Genomic DNA, 22,609 nt, shown 5'->3' on the forward strand with positions numbered 1-22,609 from the left:
GATAGAAAAGAACAACTCAACTTCAGCAGCTCATAAGTACTGAAAGGATTAAGATTTTTTAATAGAAGTAATTTACAATTCTGTTTAACTTTCTGGAGCCAGTTGAGATATATATATATATATATATATATATATAAAGTATTTTACTGGATAACCCCTTTAAGAGCTACTCATTTAGCATATTGCTAGTATTGATTCACATCTTTATGACAACTGTCAGAGAATGGCCTATAGCAGTGGTCTTCAACCTGTGGACCTCCAGATGTTGCAAAACTACAACTCCCAGCATGCCTGGACAGCTGGCTGTCCAGGCATGCTGGGAGTTGTAGTTTTGCAACATCTGGAGGTCCGCAGGTTGAAGACCACTGGCCTATAGGAATAGGTACGATATCATATGAGAAAATTGCAAGAAATTTTAGATTGTAGTCACCCAAAAAATTGCAATGCCAAACATATTTTAGAAAAATTGGAACATAGTTCTTTATTGAAAATGTAAACAAACACATAAAAAGATAATAAGCACCCGCTGGCGGGTGCTTATTATCTTTATTATGTGTTTGTTTACATTTTCAATAAAGAACTATGTTCCAATTTTTCTAAAATATGTTTGGCATTGCAATTTTTTGGGTGACACTTGTCAGCCTCGTTGCAGTTTGCATGGTAGATCACAATATTAGTTGATCTACGGGTTCGTTATTTTTTTGGTGATTAAATATTAGATTGTGTAAAACATCTTTTTCTGTGGCTGCTTAATATAATAATAAGCATTTTAGATACATACTAAGTGCAGGAACAATGCTCCATATAGAATTCATTAGTATAGATAAAGCCATTACTAGCTATTCATTATCTAATCTGTCCTCTAATACAGTCTGCTCCGGTAATAGATGACCTCCGCTACAGAAGGAGACGTTGTGTAGGCTTAGGAATGACAATACTATGTTCTAGCATGGGCACTAACAGGCCATAGGGGACCAAAGAGATAAGGTAAAGGGGTATTCCAGGAAAAAAAACTTTATATATATATATATATATATATATATATATATATATATATATATCAACTGGCTCCATAAATTTAAACAGATTTGTAAATGACTTCTATTTAAAAAAAAAAATCTTAATCCTTCCAATAATTATCAGCTGCTGAAGTTGAGTTGTTCTTTTCTTTCTGACAACAGTGCTCTCTGCAGACACCTCTGCCTGTCTCAGGAACTGCACAGAGTAGGAGAGGTTTGCTAGGGGGATTTGCTTCTACTCTGGGCAGTTTCCCGAGACAGGTGTCATCAGAGAGCACTTAGACAGAAAAGAACAACTCAACTTCAGCAGCTCATAAGTGCTGAAAGGATTAAGATTTTTTTAATAGAAGTAATTTACAAATCTGTTTAACTTTCTGGAGCCAGTTGATATATATATATATATATATATATATATATATATATATATATATATATATAGATATATAGATATAGATATATAGATATATATATATATATATATGTATATATATACATTTTTCCTGGATAACCCCTTTAAAATATGGGGCTGAGAAATGTCTTATGATAGCCTTTAGGAATAAACCTTTAGGTTAAGGCCACATAAAAGTATGTATTTTTTTCTTAGTTAATAATTTTTTTTTTGTAGCAGAATAAAAAATACATGGATTTGCTGCAAAATTCCTGCACAGAAAATCCTACAGAAAATATGCAGCAGATAACAGTACTAGCTCAGTAGATGTGAATTTTCAAATCTCATTTGCATACTGCAGAAATTTTCTAAACCTGACCAGCAGTTCGGATTTTATGGTCTAGAAAATGCCCATTTATGTTGCAAAGATGTTGCAGATTTTTTGAAATTTAAATCAACTGTCAAATTTCCATCAAATCCACAGCAAATCTGCAGCAAAATCCAGACCGTTTTAGGGTACATATACAAGGGCGAATTACCCACAAGTTTCTGCGGATTTACTGTAGTGGAATTTCTGCAGCAGAAAATATGCAGCAAATTACATTGACCTCAATAGGTTCTGCTGCAGAAATTCTGCAGCAGAAAACCTTCTGTGGGAAACTTGCGTGTACCTCGCCCGTGTGAATGTACCTTTAGGGTACGTTCACACATGCATATTGTACTGCAGATTTTCTGCTATTGATTTTCCTACCCATTAGTCAGTCAGGAAAATCAGTAGCAGAAAATCTGTAGCAAAATACACATCAAAATACACACGTGTAAACTTACTATAAGGGTACGTTCCCCCAAGGCGTATTTGCTGCGTATTTGCTGGGGCGTATTTTATTTTCCCTGTTGAAGTCAATGGGTAGGAAAATAAGCAACACCAAATACGCAGCAAATACGCAGCAAAATACGCCACGTGGGAATGTGCCCTTAGGGGGAGATTTATCAATATGTGTCTCTGTGCAGCCACTTCACAGCCCTTTTATTAAATTTTGCACAAATGAACAATCCCCTCAGATCTTGCTGTAGGATGTAATTTTTCTAAGGCAAGGCAGAAGTGGTATGAATTTGTGTTTTTTGAACGTTTGCACATTATTTTTGTGTCAGTAAGGCAATGATAAATCTCCCTCAATGGGTACGTTCACATGTACAAGATCTGCTGCATATTTTGTGCAGCTGATTTTTTTTAGCCATTAACTTCCTAAAGGTACATTCACACAGGAGCGTTTCCACAGCGTATTTGACGCCGTGTGTGTCAGCTGGTGACTGCCGGCGGGAAATCCGCAGTCATGAGCAGACACACAGACGCAATGCATGCCCCGATTCATGAGTAAACCCTGCTGTAATAAAACAGTCATGTTATCCCTCTACAGGCTGAAGGCACTTGGAGAAGGTAGCAAGCAATGGTCCAACAGTGCCCCGAATCTTGGAAAATCCCCCAAGCACACACCTATCAGTGTTGGCTTTGCTAGCCTGACAGAAATGGGTAAGATTCAGTATTCCTTACTGTTTTTGTAATCTATGTAGAAGATTAGGGGGGGGGGGGGGGGCACATGTTGAGCAACCAGAGCCGGTGGCAGGCCTCAAGTTCTTAAAGAGTACCTATCATCAACTACACTTTCCCTAATCCCCCTCCCCATCTGTCCCTGACTCTAACTATCTCTATCCCTGTCCTTTTTTAAATTTGAAATCCTCTGTAAATACCTTTTTTCTTCTGTCTTCGGTAGCTCAGTTTGGAGCTGTGTGTGAGGGGAGGAAGTCAGGCGCAACTTCATCTGATGCCTGCCAGGGCCGGCTTCCGCCCTTCTTCTTGTATGCAGCGCTTCCTCTCGGGAGCACACATACAGGCTCAGCACACTGCAGGGACGGCAGCTTCTGAGTCTCATCCTCTCTGTTTGGCTTTACACATGCCATACAGAGAGGAGGAATGTCAGGGGGCTGAGCTGCCGTGCCCTGCAGGGATACGTCTGATTGACAGGCGGGGAGCAGCGCTGAGTCTGCGATTTCGGACTCCCAGTCCGAAATCAATGAAAAAGCTTGCGGCCAGGGACTCCTAGGGAGACCCCTGGTGGCCAAAGTTTCAAAATTAAAATAGACATAAAAGGATTCATTTTGCTATTAGAAAGTGGATCAATATATAATAAGCTATAAAATATCAAAAGATTTGTTGGTGAAAGGTACTCTTTAAATGGGGGAGATAATTATTCTGTGAAGTGACCTTGAGCCCAGTGGCTTATTGTGGGGCCGACTGCAAGGACACAAGCACAAGGATACATACCGTATCCTGCTCATATTTAATGTGCAAGATTTGAAGCTGCAGATTTGAAGCTGTGTTCAGTCATTTTGTTTATATTGAACTCGGCAGCTTCAAATATGCAGCGTCAAATCCTGCGCAGCAAATATGAGATACTGTATGTGTGAATACACCCTTAAAGAACAATCTAAGGCTTTACTGGCCAACATTTTGTCGGCAAACAATTCTTGGTCATGTGAAAAGGGCCTTTTGGGACAGGATTATTGGCCATATGGGATGATTATTGCCTAGTGTAAAATACCCAGCAATCAGCCAATAAACAAGCAAACATTTATTTGTTGGCTGATCGCTGGGGTGATGTGTCCCTAAAAATCATTGCTAGTCAGCTGCACATCTCCATGTGTAAAGAGAAGATGTGCGGCCAACAATGATATAAGGGAAGCCCCATGGGAATGGTCCAACGATCGATCATGCAGCCCCATCCAGACAATAATTGTGCGGTGTTATAGGGGTACTCCGGTTGAAAACTTTTTTTTTTTTTATGAACAGGTGCCAGAAAGTTAAACATATTTGTAAATTACTTCTATTTAAAATCTTAATCCTTCCAGTACTTATTAGCAGCTGTATTTTACAGAGGAAATTCTTTTCTTTTTGAATTTCTTTTTTGTCTAGTCCACAGTGCTCTCTGCTGACACCTCTGTCCGTGTTAGGAACTGTCCAGAGCAGCATAGGTTTGCTATGGGGATTTTCTCCTGCTCTGGACAGTTCCTGATACGGGCAGAGGTGTCAGCAGAGAGCACTGTGGACAAGACAAAAAAGAAATTCAAAAAGAAAAGAATTTCCTCTGTAGCATATAGCTGCTTATAGGTTCTGGAAGGGTAAAGATTTTTTTAATAGAAGTAATTTACAAATCTGTTTAACTTTCTGGCACCAGTTAATTAAAAAAAAAAATTTCCGCCGGAGTACCCCTTTAAAGGCCCATTAAACAAGTGCTGATCTGTTAGATTGGTGCATGTATCAGACCAGTGTTTCCCAACCAGGGCGCCTCCAACTGTTGCAAAACTACAACTTCCAGCATGCCCGGACAGCCAAAGGCTGTCCGGGCATGCTGGGTGTTGTAGTTTTGCAACAGCTGGAGGCGCCCTGGTTGGGAAACGCTGTATCAGACATTCATCCGCCCATCTGAAAGGACCCTAATGCACTATAACCCACAGTTTCTTGGATAGGCCGCTGCTCAGAGTAGGAAGGATTACAAGATCACCGATTATCTCGGTCCCTTTAAGACACATCTTTCCTGGATTCCACACACCTCAGCATGAGGAAAACCCTAGTTCCACATGGGTTGGCAGCAATCTGCAGCAGCGGCTGGTGAGAAGTGCAACCAACCGTGGGGCATGGACCTCTTCACGTCAGCAGCAGTATTCTGCCTCTCTTCGCTAACTAGGCTTGATACCAGTATCACGGCTTAAGCCCTGCAGGAACGCGTGGGAACTAAGTTCCTGAACTTTTTTTTTACAGCAAGAACACCGTTCCCATTAGCAGGAGTCCTGCAGGACTAGCCCATTAGTGGAAGAGTTCACCCACTTTTTTTCCCAGGCCTTGACCCCTAACTAGTATGTATATCAGGGCATCTCCTCCCGAGCAAATGGTCCCATCAATCAGACAGGATCATGACCTGGGAGTAACTGACTTTCACTCATAGGGTATGTTCACACTGCGTAATTCCGTTCACGGAACTCCACGAACGGAATTCCGTGCTGTGAACGTAAACATTAGTGTGAATGGGTTTCCGCCAGACCCGTTCACACTGCCGAATTTCAGCGGCAGACAATTCCGCCGCTGAAGTTGTTCCGCACAAAGAAAGAACATGTTCGTTCTTTGAGGGGAAGTCTGTGAACACTGCAAAGCCGTCAATGGTGACGGCACAATGCCGAGCGGTCCTACAGCCCAAAGTATTGCGGCGGCGGCCGCCAGAATGGAATCTCCACTCGCGGAATTCTGCGAGCGGAGATTCCGTTCATAATCCGTAGTGTGAACATGCCCTTAGACTGGAGCAGACCAGCAGCTTACAGCCAATAAACTTCCAGCTTCTAATAGAAACACTATGGACACTGTTTTAAACTAAATAGACACATCTGTAAGATACTAAGAAAGATTTGCGGACCAAACCTTGGTGGTAGGTTCCCTTTTAAACTCAGAGGGCGAGATTTATCAAAACGTGAGGAAAAGTTGCTGAGCTGCCCATAGCAACTGTGGTGGCCCAGTACGGGAGGTGTTACCCCGTACCCTTGCTGCCCTGTCCGGCAGCCTCCCTACAGTGTCCCCTTTGCCCCCCCTGCATCTGCCCCCCCCTCCATGTAAATATGTTTCTAATGTATTATACCATGTAATGTGTTCAGAAAGCGTTGTCACTTTAAGACTGTTTACCATGTGACTTGTCATGTGATTGTTACCCAGGAGGTACCAGTGATCAGGTGATCCCAGGGGTGACCTATGGGCTCCCTGTTAGTCTCCCCCATATAAGCCCTGGGAGGAGCATCTCTCTCTTTCTTTACAAGTCTTTGCTGAGGTCAAGCGGAGTCCTAGAGAGTCCAGAGTCATAGGAGCCTCAAGTCCAGTCTGCGGCCACGAGGAGCGACAAGTAGCCACAGTCTCAATATTGTCAGTCATCAGTCAAGTCAGTCATCATTTGTCAAGTCAACTTGGCCTGCATTAAATTGACCCCATCTACTACAAGTCCCAGCAAGCCCTTAAGGTCTCTGAGTCACTGGTCACTAGTGATGAGTGGCAGGAGCCATATTCAAATTTGCGATATTTGGCGAATATATGGACGAATATTCGTCCAATTCGCATATTCGCTATGTTCCATGGAAAATTCGTTATGAAATTCGCATAGTGTGCATGCGCAATTATATCTTTCACCTAAAAGAAGGGAGGGATCAGTGTCCAGTCTGGAAGTGTCGATATTCGCATAAATATTTGCATAAATTCACATGAAATAAAAGAATAAATAAATAATAATAAAAAAATATTCGTCATTACGAATATATATCACTATATTCAAAATATGCGTGAAATCGTGAAGTGCCGATATTCGCAGTAAAAATTTGCATTGTGAATAGTGGCGCTCAAAACTACTGGTCACCTCCTTGGGCCCTGGCTGAACTGTATAGACTTTACCACCGGTCTACCCTCAGTAAAGCTACGGTTATCTGTAACTTGGCGTCAGAGTCTTTATTCCCCCCGCGCCTAGCCCAGGATCTAGTGGCATATCTTCAGGTGGTATCGAGGATAAACCTCGCCCTGGCGTCACGAATACAAGGGGTTAATGTCATCTGCCCCTAGGGTATTTATCGGCGTATAACACGCATTTTTTAGGCTAACATTTTTAGCCTAAAGTCTACCTGCGTGTTATACGCCGATAAGTCGCTGCAGTTCAATGATTTAAACCGGGCGCTTTAAATCAATGAACCTGCTGTCGCTGCCCGATTCTCTGCCCCTGCCTATCCTGGGGTCCAGAGACCGCCGCTGACACTGCCCCATTGCCTCCCCCATTCCCGGTTTTATAATTACCTGTTCCCGGGGCTCCGGCGTCTCCTGCATCGTTGCTATGCGCTGCGCAATGACAAGTGACGTCTTCAACGCCACGTCACCATCAGTGGCCCGGTCCACAGTGACGGCTAAGGAAGCCTCCGGAGCCAGAATCAGCGTGGACCCAACCCCGGGAACAGGTAATTATAAAACGGGGGTGGGGGAGTTAATGGGGCAGCGGCGCCGGCAGTCTCTGGATAGTCAGGGGGAGAGAAGCGGCGGCAGCAGGACTCTAGACCCCAGGAAAGGCAGGGTGAGAGAAGCGGCAGCGACGGCCTCCCTCCCCCTGCCTTTCCTGGGGGTTTCTGCGGGGTCAGAAACAGTGTATCAGGGTATACACATGCACACACACGCACCCTTATTTTACCAAGGATATTTGGGTAAAAACCTTTTTTTTTACCCAAATATCCTTGTAAAATGAGGGTGCGTGTTATAGGCCGGTGCGTGGTATACCCCGATAAATACGGTAATTCCATCTGCCCTGCATCATACCCTCTACCACACAACCAATCAGATCGCTTATTTCATTTTGCAGAGGCCTTGTTAAAAATGAAAGAAGTGATCTGATTGGTTGCTATGGGCAACTGGGCAACTTTTCCTCTGGACAGGTTTGGAAAATCTCCCCCCAAAAAAGCATTCGTTTTGCATATATTTGGGTAGAGTTACTTCATAGCACATTATCTGACTGTATTTTTCCCATTTCAGAGGAATATGCGGAAAATGAAGGCTCCATTCCCCAGTCCCCCTATACCACACAGTCCTACCTCACATTACCCCTCCAGACCGATGTCAAGAGCAACACCGAGGACTCAAGTCTATCTGCGACATCATCTTCAGACAGTCCCAAGCGCACCCCTCAGTCACGAAGGAAAAGTGAACTAGTGCTACTGGGATGTGCGTCCCTCTTGGCGGCAGTGGCATTGGGTGCTGACCTCGCGGAACTGGTGCCCCAGGAAGAAAAGAGAAGAGGAATCTTTCAGTGGGCAGCAAGAGGTCAGAGACGTAATGCCAATTCACCCAACCGCTCTATTTCTAAAGAGGAACCAGTCATCCCTCCCAGTTCAGTCACCCTCATCTCCTTGTCTTCCATCTCAGACTGTAACTCTACCAAATCCCTTATCCGTTCAGATAGCGACGAGGCTGTTTTAGACCACGATACCCTGCCCTGTGAGCAACAGGTTGGCGAGGAGACCACGGGGGAGCAGATTGACGGACGAAACCCACTTGTGGACTATAAAGTGGAAAGCTTTAAGCGGGACCCCCGACAATCGCTGACTCCCACACACGTCACAGCCACCAGACCTAACACCTCTTCAACAAGGGGCCACAGGAGAACTCCATCCGATGGGGCCATACGGCAGGTCACACAGGGTCACCGGCGCTCACCGTCAGATGGTAGCACTCCACCTCAGCTGTGTGACACAGGTCAGTGTTGTGTGTCTATGCTAACCCAATAGTTTTGTTTTGCTTTGCAGTATCAGTATAGTACAGATAACCAGTGCTTAAAGGAGTAGTCCAGTGGTGACTCAGTGGTTAAGAACTTATCCCCTATCCTAAGGATAGGGGATAAGTTGCAGATCGCGGGGGGTCCGACCGCTGGGGCCCCCGGCGATATCCTGTATGGAGCCCCGACAGCCCGCGGGAAGGGGGCGTGTCGACCTCCGCACGAAGCGGCGGCCGACATGCCCCCTCAATACAACTCTATGGCAGAGCCGAAGCGCTGCCTTCGGCAATCTCCGGCTCTGCCATTGAGATGTATTGAGGGGGCGTGTCGGCCGCCGCTTCGTGCGGGGGTCGACACCCGCTATCTGGCCGGATAGTTGGAGCCCCGTACAGAGAGATCGCAGGGGGCCCCAGCGGTCGGACCCCCCGCAATCTCAAACTTATTCCCTATCCTTAGGATAGGGGATACGTTTTTCACCACTGGACTACCCCTTTAAACTAGTGTTTCCCAACCAGGGTGCCTCCAGCTGTTGCAAAACTACAACTCCCAGCATGCCCGGACAGCCGAAGGCTGTCCGGGCATGCTGGGAGTTGTAGTTTAGCAACAGCTCGAGGCACTCTGGTTTGGAAACACTCGCTTAAAGGGATACTCCGGTGAAAACCTTTTTTCTTTTAAATCAACTGGCTCCGGAAAGTTAAACAGATTTGTAAATTATTTCTATTAAAAAATCTTAATCCTTCCTGTACTTATTAGCTGCTGAATACTACAGAGGAAATTTTTTTCTTTTTGGAATGCTCTCTGATGACATCACGAGCACAGTGCTCTTTGCTGACATTATTATAATAATAATAAGTCTTTATTTATTGTTGTCCTTAGTGGGATTTGAACCCAAGGTCCCAGCACTGCAAGGCAGCAGTGCTAACCACTAAGCCACCATGCTGCCCTTACCATACATCTGCTATGCACGGTTACTAAAAGGGACAGAGATGTCAGCAGAGAGCACTGTGCTCGTGATATCATCAGTGTTCCAAAAAGAAAGGAATTTCCTCTGTAGCATTCAGCAGCTAATAAGTACTGGAAGGATTAAGATTTTTTTAATAGAAGTAATTTACAAATATTTTTTACTTTCTGGCACCAGTTGATTTAAAAGAAAAAAGGTTTTCACCGGAGTACCCCTTTAAAGGGTACTCCGGTGGAAAAACATTTTTTTTTAATCAACTGGTGCCAGAAAGTTAAACAGATTTATAAATTGCTTCTATTAAAAAAAATCTTTACCCTTCCAGTATTTTTTAGCAGCTGTATGCTACAGAGGTAATTCTTTTCTTTTTGAATTTCTTTTTTGTCTTGTCCACAGTGCTCTCTGCTGACACCTGATGCCCATATCAGGAACTGTCCAGAGCAGGAGAAAATCCCTATCACAAACCTATGCTGCTCTGGACAGTTCCTGACACGGACAGAGGTGTCAGCAGAGAGCACTGTGGACAAGACAAAAAAGAAATAAAAAAAAAAAAAAAGAATTTCCTCTGTAGCATACAGCTGCTAAAAAGTACGGGAAGGGAAAAGATTTTATAATAGAAGTCATTTACAAATCTGTTTAACTTTCTGGCACCAGTTTATTTAAAACAAAGTTTTCCACCGGAGTACCCCTTTATTAAAAAAGAGAGGCAACCTAAGTGCCGTGTTCGCAGTATGTTGTAGTGACATGCTCAGCAGTGCTTAATATTGGGAGCATTGGGATACTAGCATGTAGGAACCTAATACATACAATATAGGCAAGATGCCTGCCATGGGGGGTCTTGAGGAAAAATGGCTTCTTCTTCTCCATGGTAAGGGTCAATCTACAAGTCTTCTTCACAATAGCAGATAAGAGAAGGAGAAAAAGCCAACCAAGGCCCACGAGATAAGGTTCTACGAAAGTTCGAAATTGTCATCTGGATAGTCAGCATAGTAGGCAAAATGGCCCAAATAGACTCGTATCTTCACAATTAATTTATTAATTCATTTCCCGATTCTGCTACAGCTCACACAGGGTTTATTACCCAACTTTCCTAGAGCACTGAATGGCAAAGCCTTATCATTGGGATGTAGGTATCACCAGGACTGTATGAAACTTACATCTCCGGTGGGAAGTGGCCGCAATGTTTGTGACACAGCAAAAAAAATAAAAAATAATTGCAGTGTCTCGGCGTGTGTGTATTTTTAGACCGTACAGTGTGTAGGAGAATGGGAAATGATGCAGACATAATTTTTCTGTTTTTGGAAGAGCCTTGTGCACTGTGGTCTGGCAGGGAATAATGACTCCCCCAGAATGTCCTTTAAAATCATCTGCAGCTACAACAAAGCCGGAGAGTGTCAGCTGTGTGTGTGTGTCTGTGTGTATATATATATATATATATATATATATATATATATATATATATATATATATATACCCATACACACACACACATTTATATACAGTGGGGGGGGGGGGGGGAAAGTATATACCTCAACTATGAGAGACAGAATGAGAAAAAAATCCAAAACCTCACACGTCTGATTTTTAAATAATTTATTTGCAAATTATGGTGGAAAATAAGTATTTGGTCACCTACAAACAAGCAAGATTTCTGGCTCTCACAGACCTGTAACTTCTTCTTTAAGAGTCTCCTCTGTCCTCCACTCGTTACCTGTATTAATGGCTCCTGTTTGAACTTATCAGTATAAAAGACACCTGTCCACAACCTCAAACAGTCACACTCCAAACTCCACTATGGCCAAGACCAAAGAGCTGTCGAAGGACACCAGAAACAAAAATTGTAGACCTGGACCAGGCTGGGAAGACTGAATCTGCAATAGGCAAGCAGCTTGGTGTGAAGAAATCAACTGTGGGAGCAATTATCAGAAAATGGAAGACATACAAGACCACTGATAATCTCCCTCGATCTGGGGCTCCACATAAGATCTCACCCCGTGGTGTGAAAATGATCACAAGAACGGTGAGCAAAAATCACAGAACTACACGGGGGGACCTAGTGAATGACTTGCAGAGAGCTGGGACCAAAGTAACAAAGGCTACCATCAGTAACACACTACGCCGCCAGGGATTCAAATCATGCAGTCCCAGACGTGTCCCCCCTGCTTAAGCCAGTACATGTCTGGGCCTGTCTGAAGTTTTCTAGAGAGCATTTGGATGATCCAGAAGAGGATTGGAAGAATGTCATATGGTCAGATGAAACCAAAGTAGAACTTTTTGGTAAAAACTCAACTCGTTGTGTTTGGAGGAAAAAGAATGCTGAGTTGCATCCAAAGAACACCATACCTATTGTGAAGAATGGGGGTGGAAACATCAGGTTCTGGGGCTGTTTTTCTGCAAAGGGACCTGGATGACTGATCCGTGTAAAGTAAAGAATGAATGGGGCCATGTATTGGGAGATTTTGAGTGAAAACCTCCTTCCATCAGTAAGGGCATTGAAGATGAAATGTGGCTGGGTCTTTCAGCATGATAATGATCCCAAACACACCGCCCGGGCAACGAAGTAGTGGCTTTGTAAGAAGCATTTCAAGGTTCTGGCATGGCCTGCCAGTCTTCAGATCTCAACCCCATAGAAAACCTTTGGAGGGAGTTTAACCTCTTAAGGACCCAGGACGTACGGGGACGTCCCCGCACCCTGGGCCTTAAGGACCCAGGACGTCCCCGTACGTCCTGGCGTTTTCCGGTCTCTGCCGCTCGCCGGGCAGAGATCGGAACTGGATGCCTGCTGAAATCCTTCAGCAGGCATCCAGGGCAAACGCCGAGGGGGGCCATGTAGGCCCCCCATGTCGGCGATCGCCGCAAATCGCAAGGGAAATCGCCCTTGCGATCTGCGGCGATACCGGGCTGATCGGGTCTCTGGGACCCGACCGCCCGGTAATTTCGCATGATCCCGGCTGTCACAGACAGCCAGGACCATGCTGAAGTATCGGAGCGAGGTGGCAAGCCGGCCACCTCCTCCTATACCCTGCGATCTGTCGGTTAGTGAACCGACCAATCGCAGGAGGGGGGGCGGTTACTTCCTCCCGTCCTGCCCGGCCCCTGAAAGTCGGGACAGGACGGGAGGAAGACCGGAGGACGCGGCAGGGGACAGGGGAGTGCTGGGGCCCGGCCCCGGTACTTACCTCGTCCCTGAAGACCCGGATCCCGGCGAGGAAGATGGCGGCGGCGGCGACAGGTGAGTTGATCTTCAGCCGCGGTCGGGCCCTTTACAGCAATGCACGTCGCCGTAAAGCGACATGCATTGCTGTAATAGGACCCTGTAAACTACAACTCCCAGCATGCCCAGACAGCCCTTGGTGTCTGGGCATGCTGGGAGTTGCAGTTTTGCAACATCTGGAGGTTCACAGTTTTTGGACCACTGTGCCCTTCCAGATGTTGCAAAACTACACATCCTCAGCATGCCCTTACTGTCCAGGCATGCTGGGAGTTGTAGTTCTGTAACATCTGGCCCTTCAGATGTTGCAGAACTACAACTCCCAGCATGCCTGGACAGTTTTGGCATACTGGGAGTTGTAGTTTTGCAACATCTGGAAGGGCACAGATTGGGAACCACTGTATTAGTGGTCTGCAAACTAGTCCTCCAGATGTTGCAAAACTACAACTCCAAGCATGCTGGGAGTTGTAGTTCGGCAACATCTGGCTCTAAAGATGTTGCCGAACTACTACTCCCAGCATGCCTGAGAATGTTTGGGAGTTGTGGTTTTGCAACAGCTGGAGGCACACTGGTTGGGAAACATTGTTTCCTAACTCAGTGTTTCCCAACCCGTGTGCCTCCAGCTGTTGCAAAACCACAACTCCCAAACATTCTCAGGCATGCTGGGAGTAGTAGTTTTGCAACAGCTGGAGGTCCCCCCCCCCCCCTGTGAATGTACAGGGTACACTCACATGGGCAGGCGGCTTACAGTGAGTATCGGGCTGCAAGTTTGCAATGCAGCAAATTTTGCGCGGCAGCTCAAACTCACTGTAACCCCCCCGCCCGTGCGACTGTACCCTAAAAACACTACACTACACTACCACAAAATAAAATAAAAAGTAAAAAACACTACATATACACATACCCCTACACAGCCCCCCTCCCTCCCCAATAAAAATGAAAAACACCTGGTATGCCACTCTTTCCAAAATGGATCCTCCAGCTGTTGCAAAACAACAACTCCCAGTATTGCCGGACAGCCGTTGACTGTCCAGGCATGCTGGGAGTTTTGCAACAGCTGGAGGCACCCTGTTTGGGAATCACTGGCGTAGAATACCCCTATGTCCACCCCTATGCAAATCCCTAATTCAGGCCTCAAATGCGCATGGCGCTCTCACTTCGGAGCCCTGTCGTATTTCAAGGCAACAGTTTAGGGTCACATATGGGGTATCGCCGTACTCGGGAGAAATTGACTAACAAATTTTGGGGGGCTTTTTCTCCTTTCACCCCTTATGAAAAGGTGAAGTTGGGGTCTACACCAGCATGTTAGTGTAAAAAAAATAAACTTTTTACACTAACATGCTGGTGTTGCCCTATACTTTTCATTTTTACAAGAGGTAAAGGGGAAAAAAGCCCCCCAAAATTTGTAACGCAATTTCTCCCGAGTACGGAGATACTCCATATGTGGGCGTAAAGTGCTCTGGGGGCGCACAACAAGGCCCAGAAGGGAGAGTGCGCCATGTACATTTGAGGTGATTTGCACAGGGGTGGCTGATTGTTACAGCGGTTTTGACAAATGCAAAAAAAAAAAAAAACCCACATGTGACCCCATTTTGGAAACTACACCCCTCACGGAATGTAATAAGGGGTGCAGTGAGAATTTACACCCCACTGGTGTCTGACGGATCTTTGGAACAGTGGGCTGTGCAAATAAAAAATGTTGTACAGCCCACTGTTCCAAAGATATGACAGACACCAGTGGGGGGTAAACGCCTTCTTACGTTCCTCAAGGGGTCTAGTTTCCAAAATGGTATGCCATGTGGGGGTTATTTTGCTGTCCTGGCACCATAGGGGCTTCCTAAATGCGACATGCCCCCCGAGCAAAATTTGCTCTCAAAAAGCCAAATATGACTCCTTCTCTTCTGAGCATTGTAGTTCGCCCGTAGTGCACTTCAGGTCAACTTTTGGGGTACCTCCATACTCAGAAGAGATGTGGTTACAAATTTTGGGGGGTATTTTCTGCTATTAACCCTTGCAAAAATGTGAAATTTGGGGGGGAAACACACCTTTTAGTGATTTTTTTTATATTTTTTTTACGTATGCAAAAGTCGTGAAACCCCTGTGGGGTATTAAGGCTCACTTTATTTCTTGTTACGTTCCCCGAGGGGTCTAGTTTCCAAAATGGTATGCCATGTGTTTTTTTTTTGCTGTCCTGGCACCATAGGGGCTTCCTAAATGCGACATGCCCCCGAGCAAAATTTGCTCTCAAAAAGCCAAATATGACTCCTTCTCTTCTGAGCATTGTAGTTCACTCATAGTACACCTCAGGTCAACTTATGGGGTACCTTCATACTCAGAAGAGATGGGGTTACAATGTTTGGGGGGTATTTTCTGCTATTAACCCTTGCAAAAATGTGAAATTTGGGGGGAAACACACATTTTAGTGAAATTTTTTTTTAATTTTTTTCATATGCAAAAGTCGTGAAACACCTGTGGGGTATTAAGGCTCACTTTATTCCTTGTTATGTACCTCAAGGGGTCTAGTTTCCAAAATGGTATGCCATGTGGGGGATTTTTGCTGTTCTGGCACCATAGGGGCTTCCTAAATGCAACATGCCCCCCAAAAACCATTTAAAAAAAACGTACTCTCCAAAATCCCCTTGTCGCTCCTTCGCTTCTGAGCCCTCTACTGCGCCCGCCGAACACTTTACATAGACATATGAGGTATGTGCTTACTCGAGAGAAATTGGGCTACAAATACAAGTAAACATTTTTTCCTTTTTCCCCTTGTAAAAATTCAAAAATTGGGTCTACAAGAACATGCGAGTGTAAAAAATGGAGATTGTGAATTTTCTCCTTCACTTTGCTGTTATTCCTGTGAAACACCTAAAGGGTTAAAACGCGGACTGAATGTCATTTTGAATACTTTGGGGGGTGCAGTTTTTATAATGGGGTCATTTGTGGGGTATTTCTAAAATGAAGACCCTTCAAATCCACTTCGAACCTGAACTGGTCCATGAAAAATTGTGAGTTTGGAAATTTTGTGAAAAATTGGAAAATTGCTGCTGAACTTTGAAGCCCTCTGGTGTCTTCCAAAAGTAAAAACACGTCAATTTTATGATGCAGATATAAAGTAGACATATTGTATATGTGAATAAAAAAAAAATATTTGGAATATCCATTTTCCTTACAAGCAGAGAGCTTCAAAGTTAGAAAAATGCAAAATTTTCAAATTTTTCATAAAATTTGGGGATTTTTCACCAAGAAAGGATGCAAGTTACCACAAAATTTTACCACTATGTTAAAGTAGAATATGTCACGAAAAAACAATCTCGGAATCAGAATGATAACTAAAAGCATCCCAGAGTTATTAATGTTTAAAGTGACAGTGGTCAGATGTGCAAAAAAAGGCCGGGTCCTGAGGTGTAAAATGGCTGGGTCCTTAAGGGGTTAAAGTCTGTGTTGCCCAGCGACAGCCCCAAAACATCACTGCTCTAGAGGAGATCTGCATGGAGGAATGGGCCAAAATACCAGCAACAGTGTGTGAAAAACCTTGTGAAGACAGAAAACATTTTACCTCTGTCATTGCCAACAAATGGTATATAACAAAGTATAGAGATGAACTTTTGTTATTGACCAAATACTTATTTCCCACCATAATTTCCAAATAAATTCTTTAAAAATCAGACAATGTGATTTTATGGATTTTTTTTTCTCATTATGTCTCTCATAGTTGAGGTATACCTATGATGGAAATGACAGTCATTTCTCATCTTTTTAAAGGGGTTGTGCGCTGCCCTGCCTTTCGGAGCTCAGCTCGCAGCGTCCGGAAGTTCATTACTCCGAACGCTGCGTGCGGGCTTCCGTGTTCGCGGCCGCCCGGTCGTGACATCACGCCCGGCCCCTCAACTAAAGTCTATGGGCAGGGGGCGTGACAGCGGTAAACCCCTTTAAGCGGGAGACTTGCGCAATTGGTGGCTGACTAAATACTTTTTTTCCCCTCTGTACCTAGACACTGGACCTTCTGTGCCTAGATGGAAATAGAGCCCTTTGTATACCCTCACTCATACAGTGTCCCCTAATTCAATGGCAGCAATAATATTCTAGCTGTAGTGTCCCCTATACAATGCTCCCCACATATGTCCCTGTCCAGTACCAGCCATTCCCTGCAAGAATTCTCCCGCTGATACTTACCATGTCCTGCATAATCTTTTACCACAAACATAAGTATACAACTAGTTACCCATTCCCATTAAGCTTGGAGGATGAGCTCACTGCTAGGGAATAGTGTTGAGCGGCATAGGCCATATTCGAATTCGCGAATATTCGCGAATATATGGACGAATATTCGTCATATATTCGCGAATATTCGAACATTCTCGTTTTATTTTCGCATATGCGAAACTTCACGTATGCGAAAATTAACATATGTGAAAATTAGCATATGCGGAAGTTAGCATATGCGAATTTTCGCACGCCAGTCTCACACAGTAGTATTACAGCCTTCTTTACACCACACAAGCTGGAAGCAGAGAGGGATGATCACTGTGATGTGTACTGTGAAAAAAAAAAAAAAAAAAAACGAATATTCGTAATTACGAATATATAGCGCTATATTCGCGAAATTCGCGAATTCGCGAATATGCGATATTCGCGAATAATATTCGAATTGCGAATATTCGCGAGCAACACTACTAGGGAATATGTGATTTATGTTTATGTAGCACCAACATATTCTGCAGTGGTGTACAGAAATTGTCATCACTCACGTCAGTCCCTGTCCTTGCTGGGGCTTAGGCTGCATTCACATCTTGCTTTTACAATACGGTTCCTGTATCCGGTTTCAGTGTAAAAACCGTATGGAACCGTATTGTGAACCGTAAGTATAGACAGGTCATTGAAAACCGTATGCCAAACATAGCATCCGGTTGTGTACGTTTTGCATCATCTACGGTTTTATCCATTTTTTTCACATACACAAAACCGTAGTCTACTACGCTTTTATGTCCGGGTGAAAAACCGGATACAACCCGTATACGTTTTTTTTTTCTTTAATGGTGGTCAATGGGAACGGTACAGAACCGTATGTGCGTATGGTTCCATCCAGTTTGCACAATACGGTTTTGCAGTTTGCACATGCGCAGTGCATGCCGAATGTTATTCCCACAAATAGAACAAGAAGAACTTTATTTAATTAAGGCAAACATAAAACCGTATCCGTTTGTTTTTTTAAACCTATTAAATCGTATGCAACCGGACATCCATTTTCAAACCGTATATGGTTTCAAACCGTACAGAGGTTTTTACGGTTGTACATGGTTTTATACGGTTCGGTCCGGTTTTGAGACATACGTTTTTCTTACAAAAAACCTGATACGGGAACTGTCTTGCAAAAACTAGATATGAATGCAGCCTTACAGACAGTATATTTCTTTCTGTGTTGGAAGAAACTGGAGGACCAGGGTTAAACGCACCTTAATAAAGAGAAAACATACCAATTCCATGCCCATGTTGACCTTAGTTATATTAAAGGGGTTATCCAGGAAAAAAAACTTTTTTTTTTTTTTTATACATATCAACTGGCTCCAGAAATGTAAACAGATTTGTAAATTAATTCTATTAAAAAATCTTAATCCTTTCAGTACTTATGAGCTGCTGAAGTTCAGTTGTTCTGTCTAAGTGCTCTCTGATGGCACCTGTCTCGGGAAACACCCAGTTTAGAAGCAAATCCCCATAGCAACCCTCTTCTACTCTGTGCAGTTCCCGAGAAAAGCAGAGATGTCAGCAGAGAGCACTGTTGCCAGACAGTAAACAACAACTCCACTTCAGCAGCTGATAATTATTGAAAGGATTAAGATTTTTTAATAGAAGTCATTTACAAATCTGTTTAACTTTCTGGATCCAGTTGAGATATATATATATATATATATAAGTTTTTTCCTGGAATACCCCTTTAAACCCAGGACCCCAGTGCTGCAATGGTACAATGCTAACCCCTGTTGCCACCATGCTGCCGATCTTATAACCCTAGAACAATGTTTCCCAACCAGGGTGGCTCCAGCTGTTGCAAAGCTACAACTCCCAGCATGCCCGGACAGCCTTCGGCTGTCCGGGCATGCTGGGAGTTGTAGTTTTGCAACAGCTGGAGGCACCCTGGTTGGGAAATACTGCCCTAGAGTATCAATGTTGTCCATAAACCAGTATGGCTGGCTTGATTTGAACATGTATGGTATTGCAAGTAGATGAACGAGATATCAGTGACTGACACCATTCTAGTGCTTCTTCTATCTAGGAATAAGCATAATGTGATCTATTGGGATCTATTAGCTGAATAGTCTAACAATCTGTTTTATTATTCTCACAGGTTCCAAAGAACACACTCCTTTTCCTCGCCTTCCAGACCCTCACTTTGTGTTTCCCCCTCCAGCCAGGCGTAAACCCAATGACAAGGATTTAGCAGTAGAAAGACCCACCACCTTGGAGTTTGCCCCACGGCCTCGACCCTCTTCTAACCGGCCCCGTTTGGACCCTTGGAAATTTGTGTCCCTCTCTCGGACTCACAGTTCCTCTCCATCTGGCAGCGGGGGGGATGCCAGCTCCAGTGGATCCACAGATGGTATCCAGGTTGGAGGAATTGAGGAGACCTTGCTGGACATGGAGGTGGAAGGACAAAGACTGGACAACACTGTCCCTTTGTGTGGGGGAGGAGTTCGGCTGCAGACAGACCCTTATTATAATATGGGAGCAGATGTATCTTAACATTCGAGGCTATTGGCACTAAGTATTATCCAGCCGCTGCCTCGTGAAGAAAAGAAGCGGTTCCTATGAATGTATTTTTGTGGTTGTAACCCAACGGGTATAAAAATAAAAAAATAAAAATAAACAAACATAAGGGGTGGAGGCCCCTTACGTTATTCCTAACGCCAGAAGCAGCTAAAGCGGAGCAAGTAGGTTCCAATGTAAGGGTGCTTTCACTCCACATTATCAGCCTACAACTGCCGGATCCGGCTGGGGGAGGGGAGAACCGCGCGCTCCCATACCCCAGCCGGACCGGCGCTGAAATCCATTGACTTTAATGAGCCCACCGGAGTCACTGTTTGACTCTGGTCGTCTCATTTTCGACCCGTATCCGGTTTTGTGACCGGACCTAAAATGATGACTCCGGTCGGCTCATTAAAGTCAATGGATTTCAGCGCCGGTCCGGCTGGGGTACGGGCGCGCACGGTTTTCCCCTCCCCTAGCTGTAGGCTGAAAACGTGGTGTGAAAACACCCTAAGAATCCTCTACTGAAGCCCTGATTTACACGGTCAGTCCCGCTATATATCAGGATTGGATTGTCTTATTGATTTCTGTGAAAATGACTGAGCCTATGCTTAACCCACCTGTGTTTACAAGTATTCTTACATTACCCCTGTCTTGAGGCATCAAAGACCTTGCTGAAATCTTGGGAATCACTCTCCATTGTAGCATGGCAATAGGCAGGATGTAGTGACTTCCAGCAGCTGAAGGGTGTAAAAACATACCCCAACTTGCTCCATCCGGTGTCGTCTTAATGGTGACTGAAGTATTAATAAAGAATTTTACCACTCTGATCTGCAGCGAGTTTATGTCGTGTAGATAAATATAGGGATATGTCGGGCACTTCCGTGGAATATGCGGTGGTGCACGAGGTAGGGTAAAACCACAGGTAGAAGAAAGATGATACCCAGCACTCACCAGTGATGCACAGTGAAGATTTATTAAGCCATAGTGTAGTACCCAACGTGTTTTGGCGTGGGAGCCTTCCTCAGCTGTCTGATATAACTGGCTAGGAGAATCATATGACCAAAGCATCAGAAAGTTAATGGAAAGAAAAATGTGGGGGGGGGGGGGGGGGGGTGCAGGGCAGATGTTGTTACCCTAGGGGCATATTAACCCCTTGTATTTGTGAAGGGTGTGGTTTAGCCTATAACCACCCAAAGGTATACCGCTGGATCCTGGGTTAGGCACAGGGACAATAAAGACTCCAACGCCAAGTTACGGACAAAGGTAGCTTTACTGAGGGTAGACATATAGTAAAGTCTATGCAGTGCAGCCAGGGCCCAAGGATGTGACCAGTGACTCAGAGACCTTGCAGGCTCGCTGGGACTTGTAGTAGGACTGGGTATTTTAGTGCAGGCCACGTTGAATAGACAGACGACTTGACTTGACTGGTGACTGACAATTATTGCAGGTTTAGCTTACTTGCACTTGACTGTGGCTGCAGACTGGGCTTGAGGCCTCCAATGCTCTGGACACACACTGAGACAGCTTTACTGCACTGGACCTCAGCAACAAGAGAGAGAAGCTCCACCCATAGCTTATATGGGGGAGAACAAGCAGGGAGCCCATAGGTCACCCTTGTGGTCAGCTGGTCACTGATACCTCCTGGGTAACAATCACATGGTACATTTTTATTAAAGGTATAACACATCTTATAATACAAAACATATGTAGAAATGGGGAAACAACTACAGGGGGCCCTGAGGGACACTGCCGGACAGGGCAGGAAAGGTACGGGGCAACAGCATCCCCTACTAGGCCACCACAAAAACTTTGGTGGTCCAGAGGAGGGAAGAGGCTAATAGGCAGATCGATGGTGGTCTAGGGCAATAAGAGGTTAATAGGAAGAGTTCTGGTGGTGTAGTGTAAATAGAGAGTTAATAACCACTTCTTTTCAGGTCTGGGGCTTGAGATGATCCATTGTGATGCTTTGCTCTCTTTCCTTCTGAGAGATCTTTTTGTACAGGACAATGGACTTTAAGGCAGCTTTTATACTGGTCAGTACAGCTTTATCAAAGGGAACCGGTCATTACTTTCATGCTGCCTGAACCATGAATCATTGGGGCAGACCCCAGCAGCTTCTCCCTGCCGCACTGATAGTGTGGTGGGCCAGTATGGGAGGTGTTACCCCATACCTTCACTGCCCTGTCAGGCAGCATCCTTCAGTGACCCCAGGGCCCCCTGCATTAGTTTCCCCAGTGTAAATATGTTGTACTGTATAAAATGTGTTATCACTTTAAGAGTTGTACCATGTGATATGTCATGTGATTGTTACCCGGGGGGTACCAGTGACCAGGTGATACCAAGAGTGACCTATGGGCTCCCTGCTAGTCTCCCCATATAAGCCCTGGGTGGAGCCTCTTTCTCCTTTGCACCAAGTCTTTGCTGAGGTCAGTCGTGCCTAGTGTGTGTGTCCAGAGTATTGGAGGCGTCAAGTCCTGAAGCAACAGTCAAGTGCAAGTAAGATAAACCTGAAGCATTGTCCGTCATCAGTCAAGTCAGTCTCTGTCAAATTGTCAAGCAACGTGGCCTGCACCAAATTGTCTAGTCCTACTACAAGTCCCAGCAAGCCCTTAAGGTCTCTGAGTCACTGGTCACCTCCTTGGGCCCTGGCTGAACTGTATAGACTTTACCATCTGTCTACCCTCAGTAAAGCTACCGTTGTCCATAACTTGGCGTTGGAGTGTTTATTGCCCCCGTGCCTAGCCCAGGATCCAGCGGTATACCTTTGGGTCATTATAGGCTAAACCACACCCTGGCATCACGAATACAAGGGGTTAATGCCATCTGCCCTTAGGGTAACATCTGCCCTGCATCTCGCACCCCGCTACCACAACTTTTGGTGTCACGAACAGGATACGGGTGTGTGTGCCTTATGCCACAAGTCCTCCCTCAGTCAGAACTGTGTCCAGTTTTGTC

At 44.8% G+C, this 22,609-nt stretch overlaps 1 protein-coding gene across 4 annotated transcripts in view; it reads left to right on the plus strand.

Annotated features, from left to right (window-relative positions):
• The window catches only part of MAP3K10 (mitogen-activated protein kinase kinase kinase 10), a 112,694-nt gene extending 92,213 nt beyond the window's left edge, over nucleotides 1-20,481 (plus strand). For all 4 annotated transcript variants that reach the window (XM_056538641.1, XM_056538644.1, XM_056538642.1 and 1 more), the window contains 3 exons: nucleotides 2,826-2,938; nucleotides 8,003-8,722; nucleotides 19,254-20,481. In XM_056538641.1, coding sequence (XP_056394616.1) covers nucleotides 2,826-2,938; nucleotides 8,003-8,722; nucleotides 19,254-19,648 — 1,228 coding nt within the window. In that variant the 3' untranslated portion in view covers nucleotides 19,649-20,481. The remainder of the gene's footprint in view (nucleotides 1-2,825; nucleotides 2,939-8,002; nucleotides 8,723-19,253) is intronic.
• Nucleotides 20,482-22,609: the final 2,128 nt, after the last annotated feature.

Source organism: Hyla sarda, chromosome 9, assembly GCF_029499605.1.
Source record: "Hyla sarda isolate aHylSar1 chromosome 9, aHylSar1.hap1, whole genome shotgun sequence".
Classification (NCBI taxonomy): domain Eukaryota; kingdom Metazoa; phylum Chordata; class Amphibia; order Anura; family Hylidae; genus Hyla; species Hyla sarda.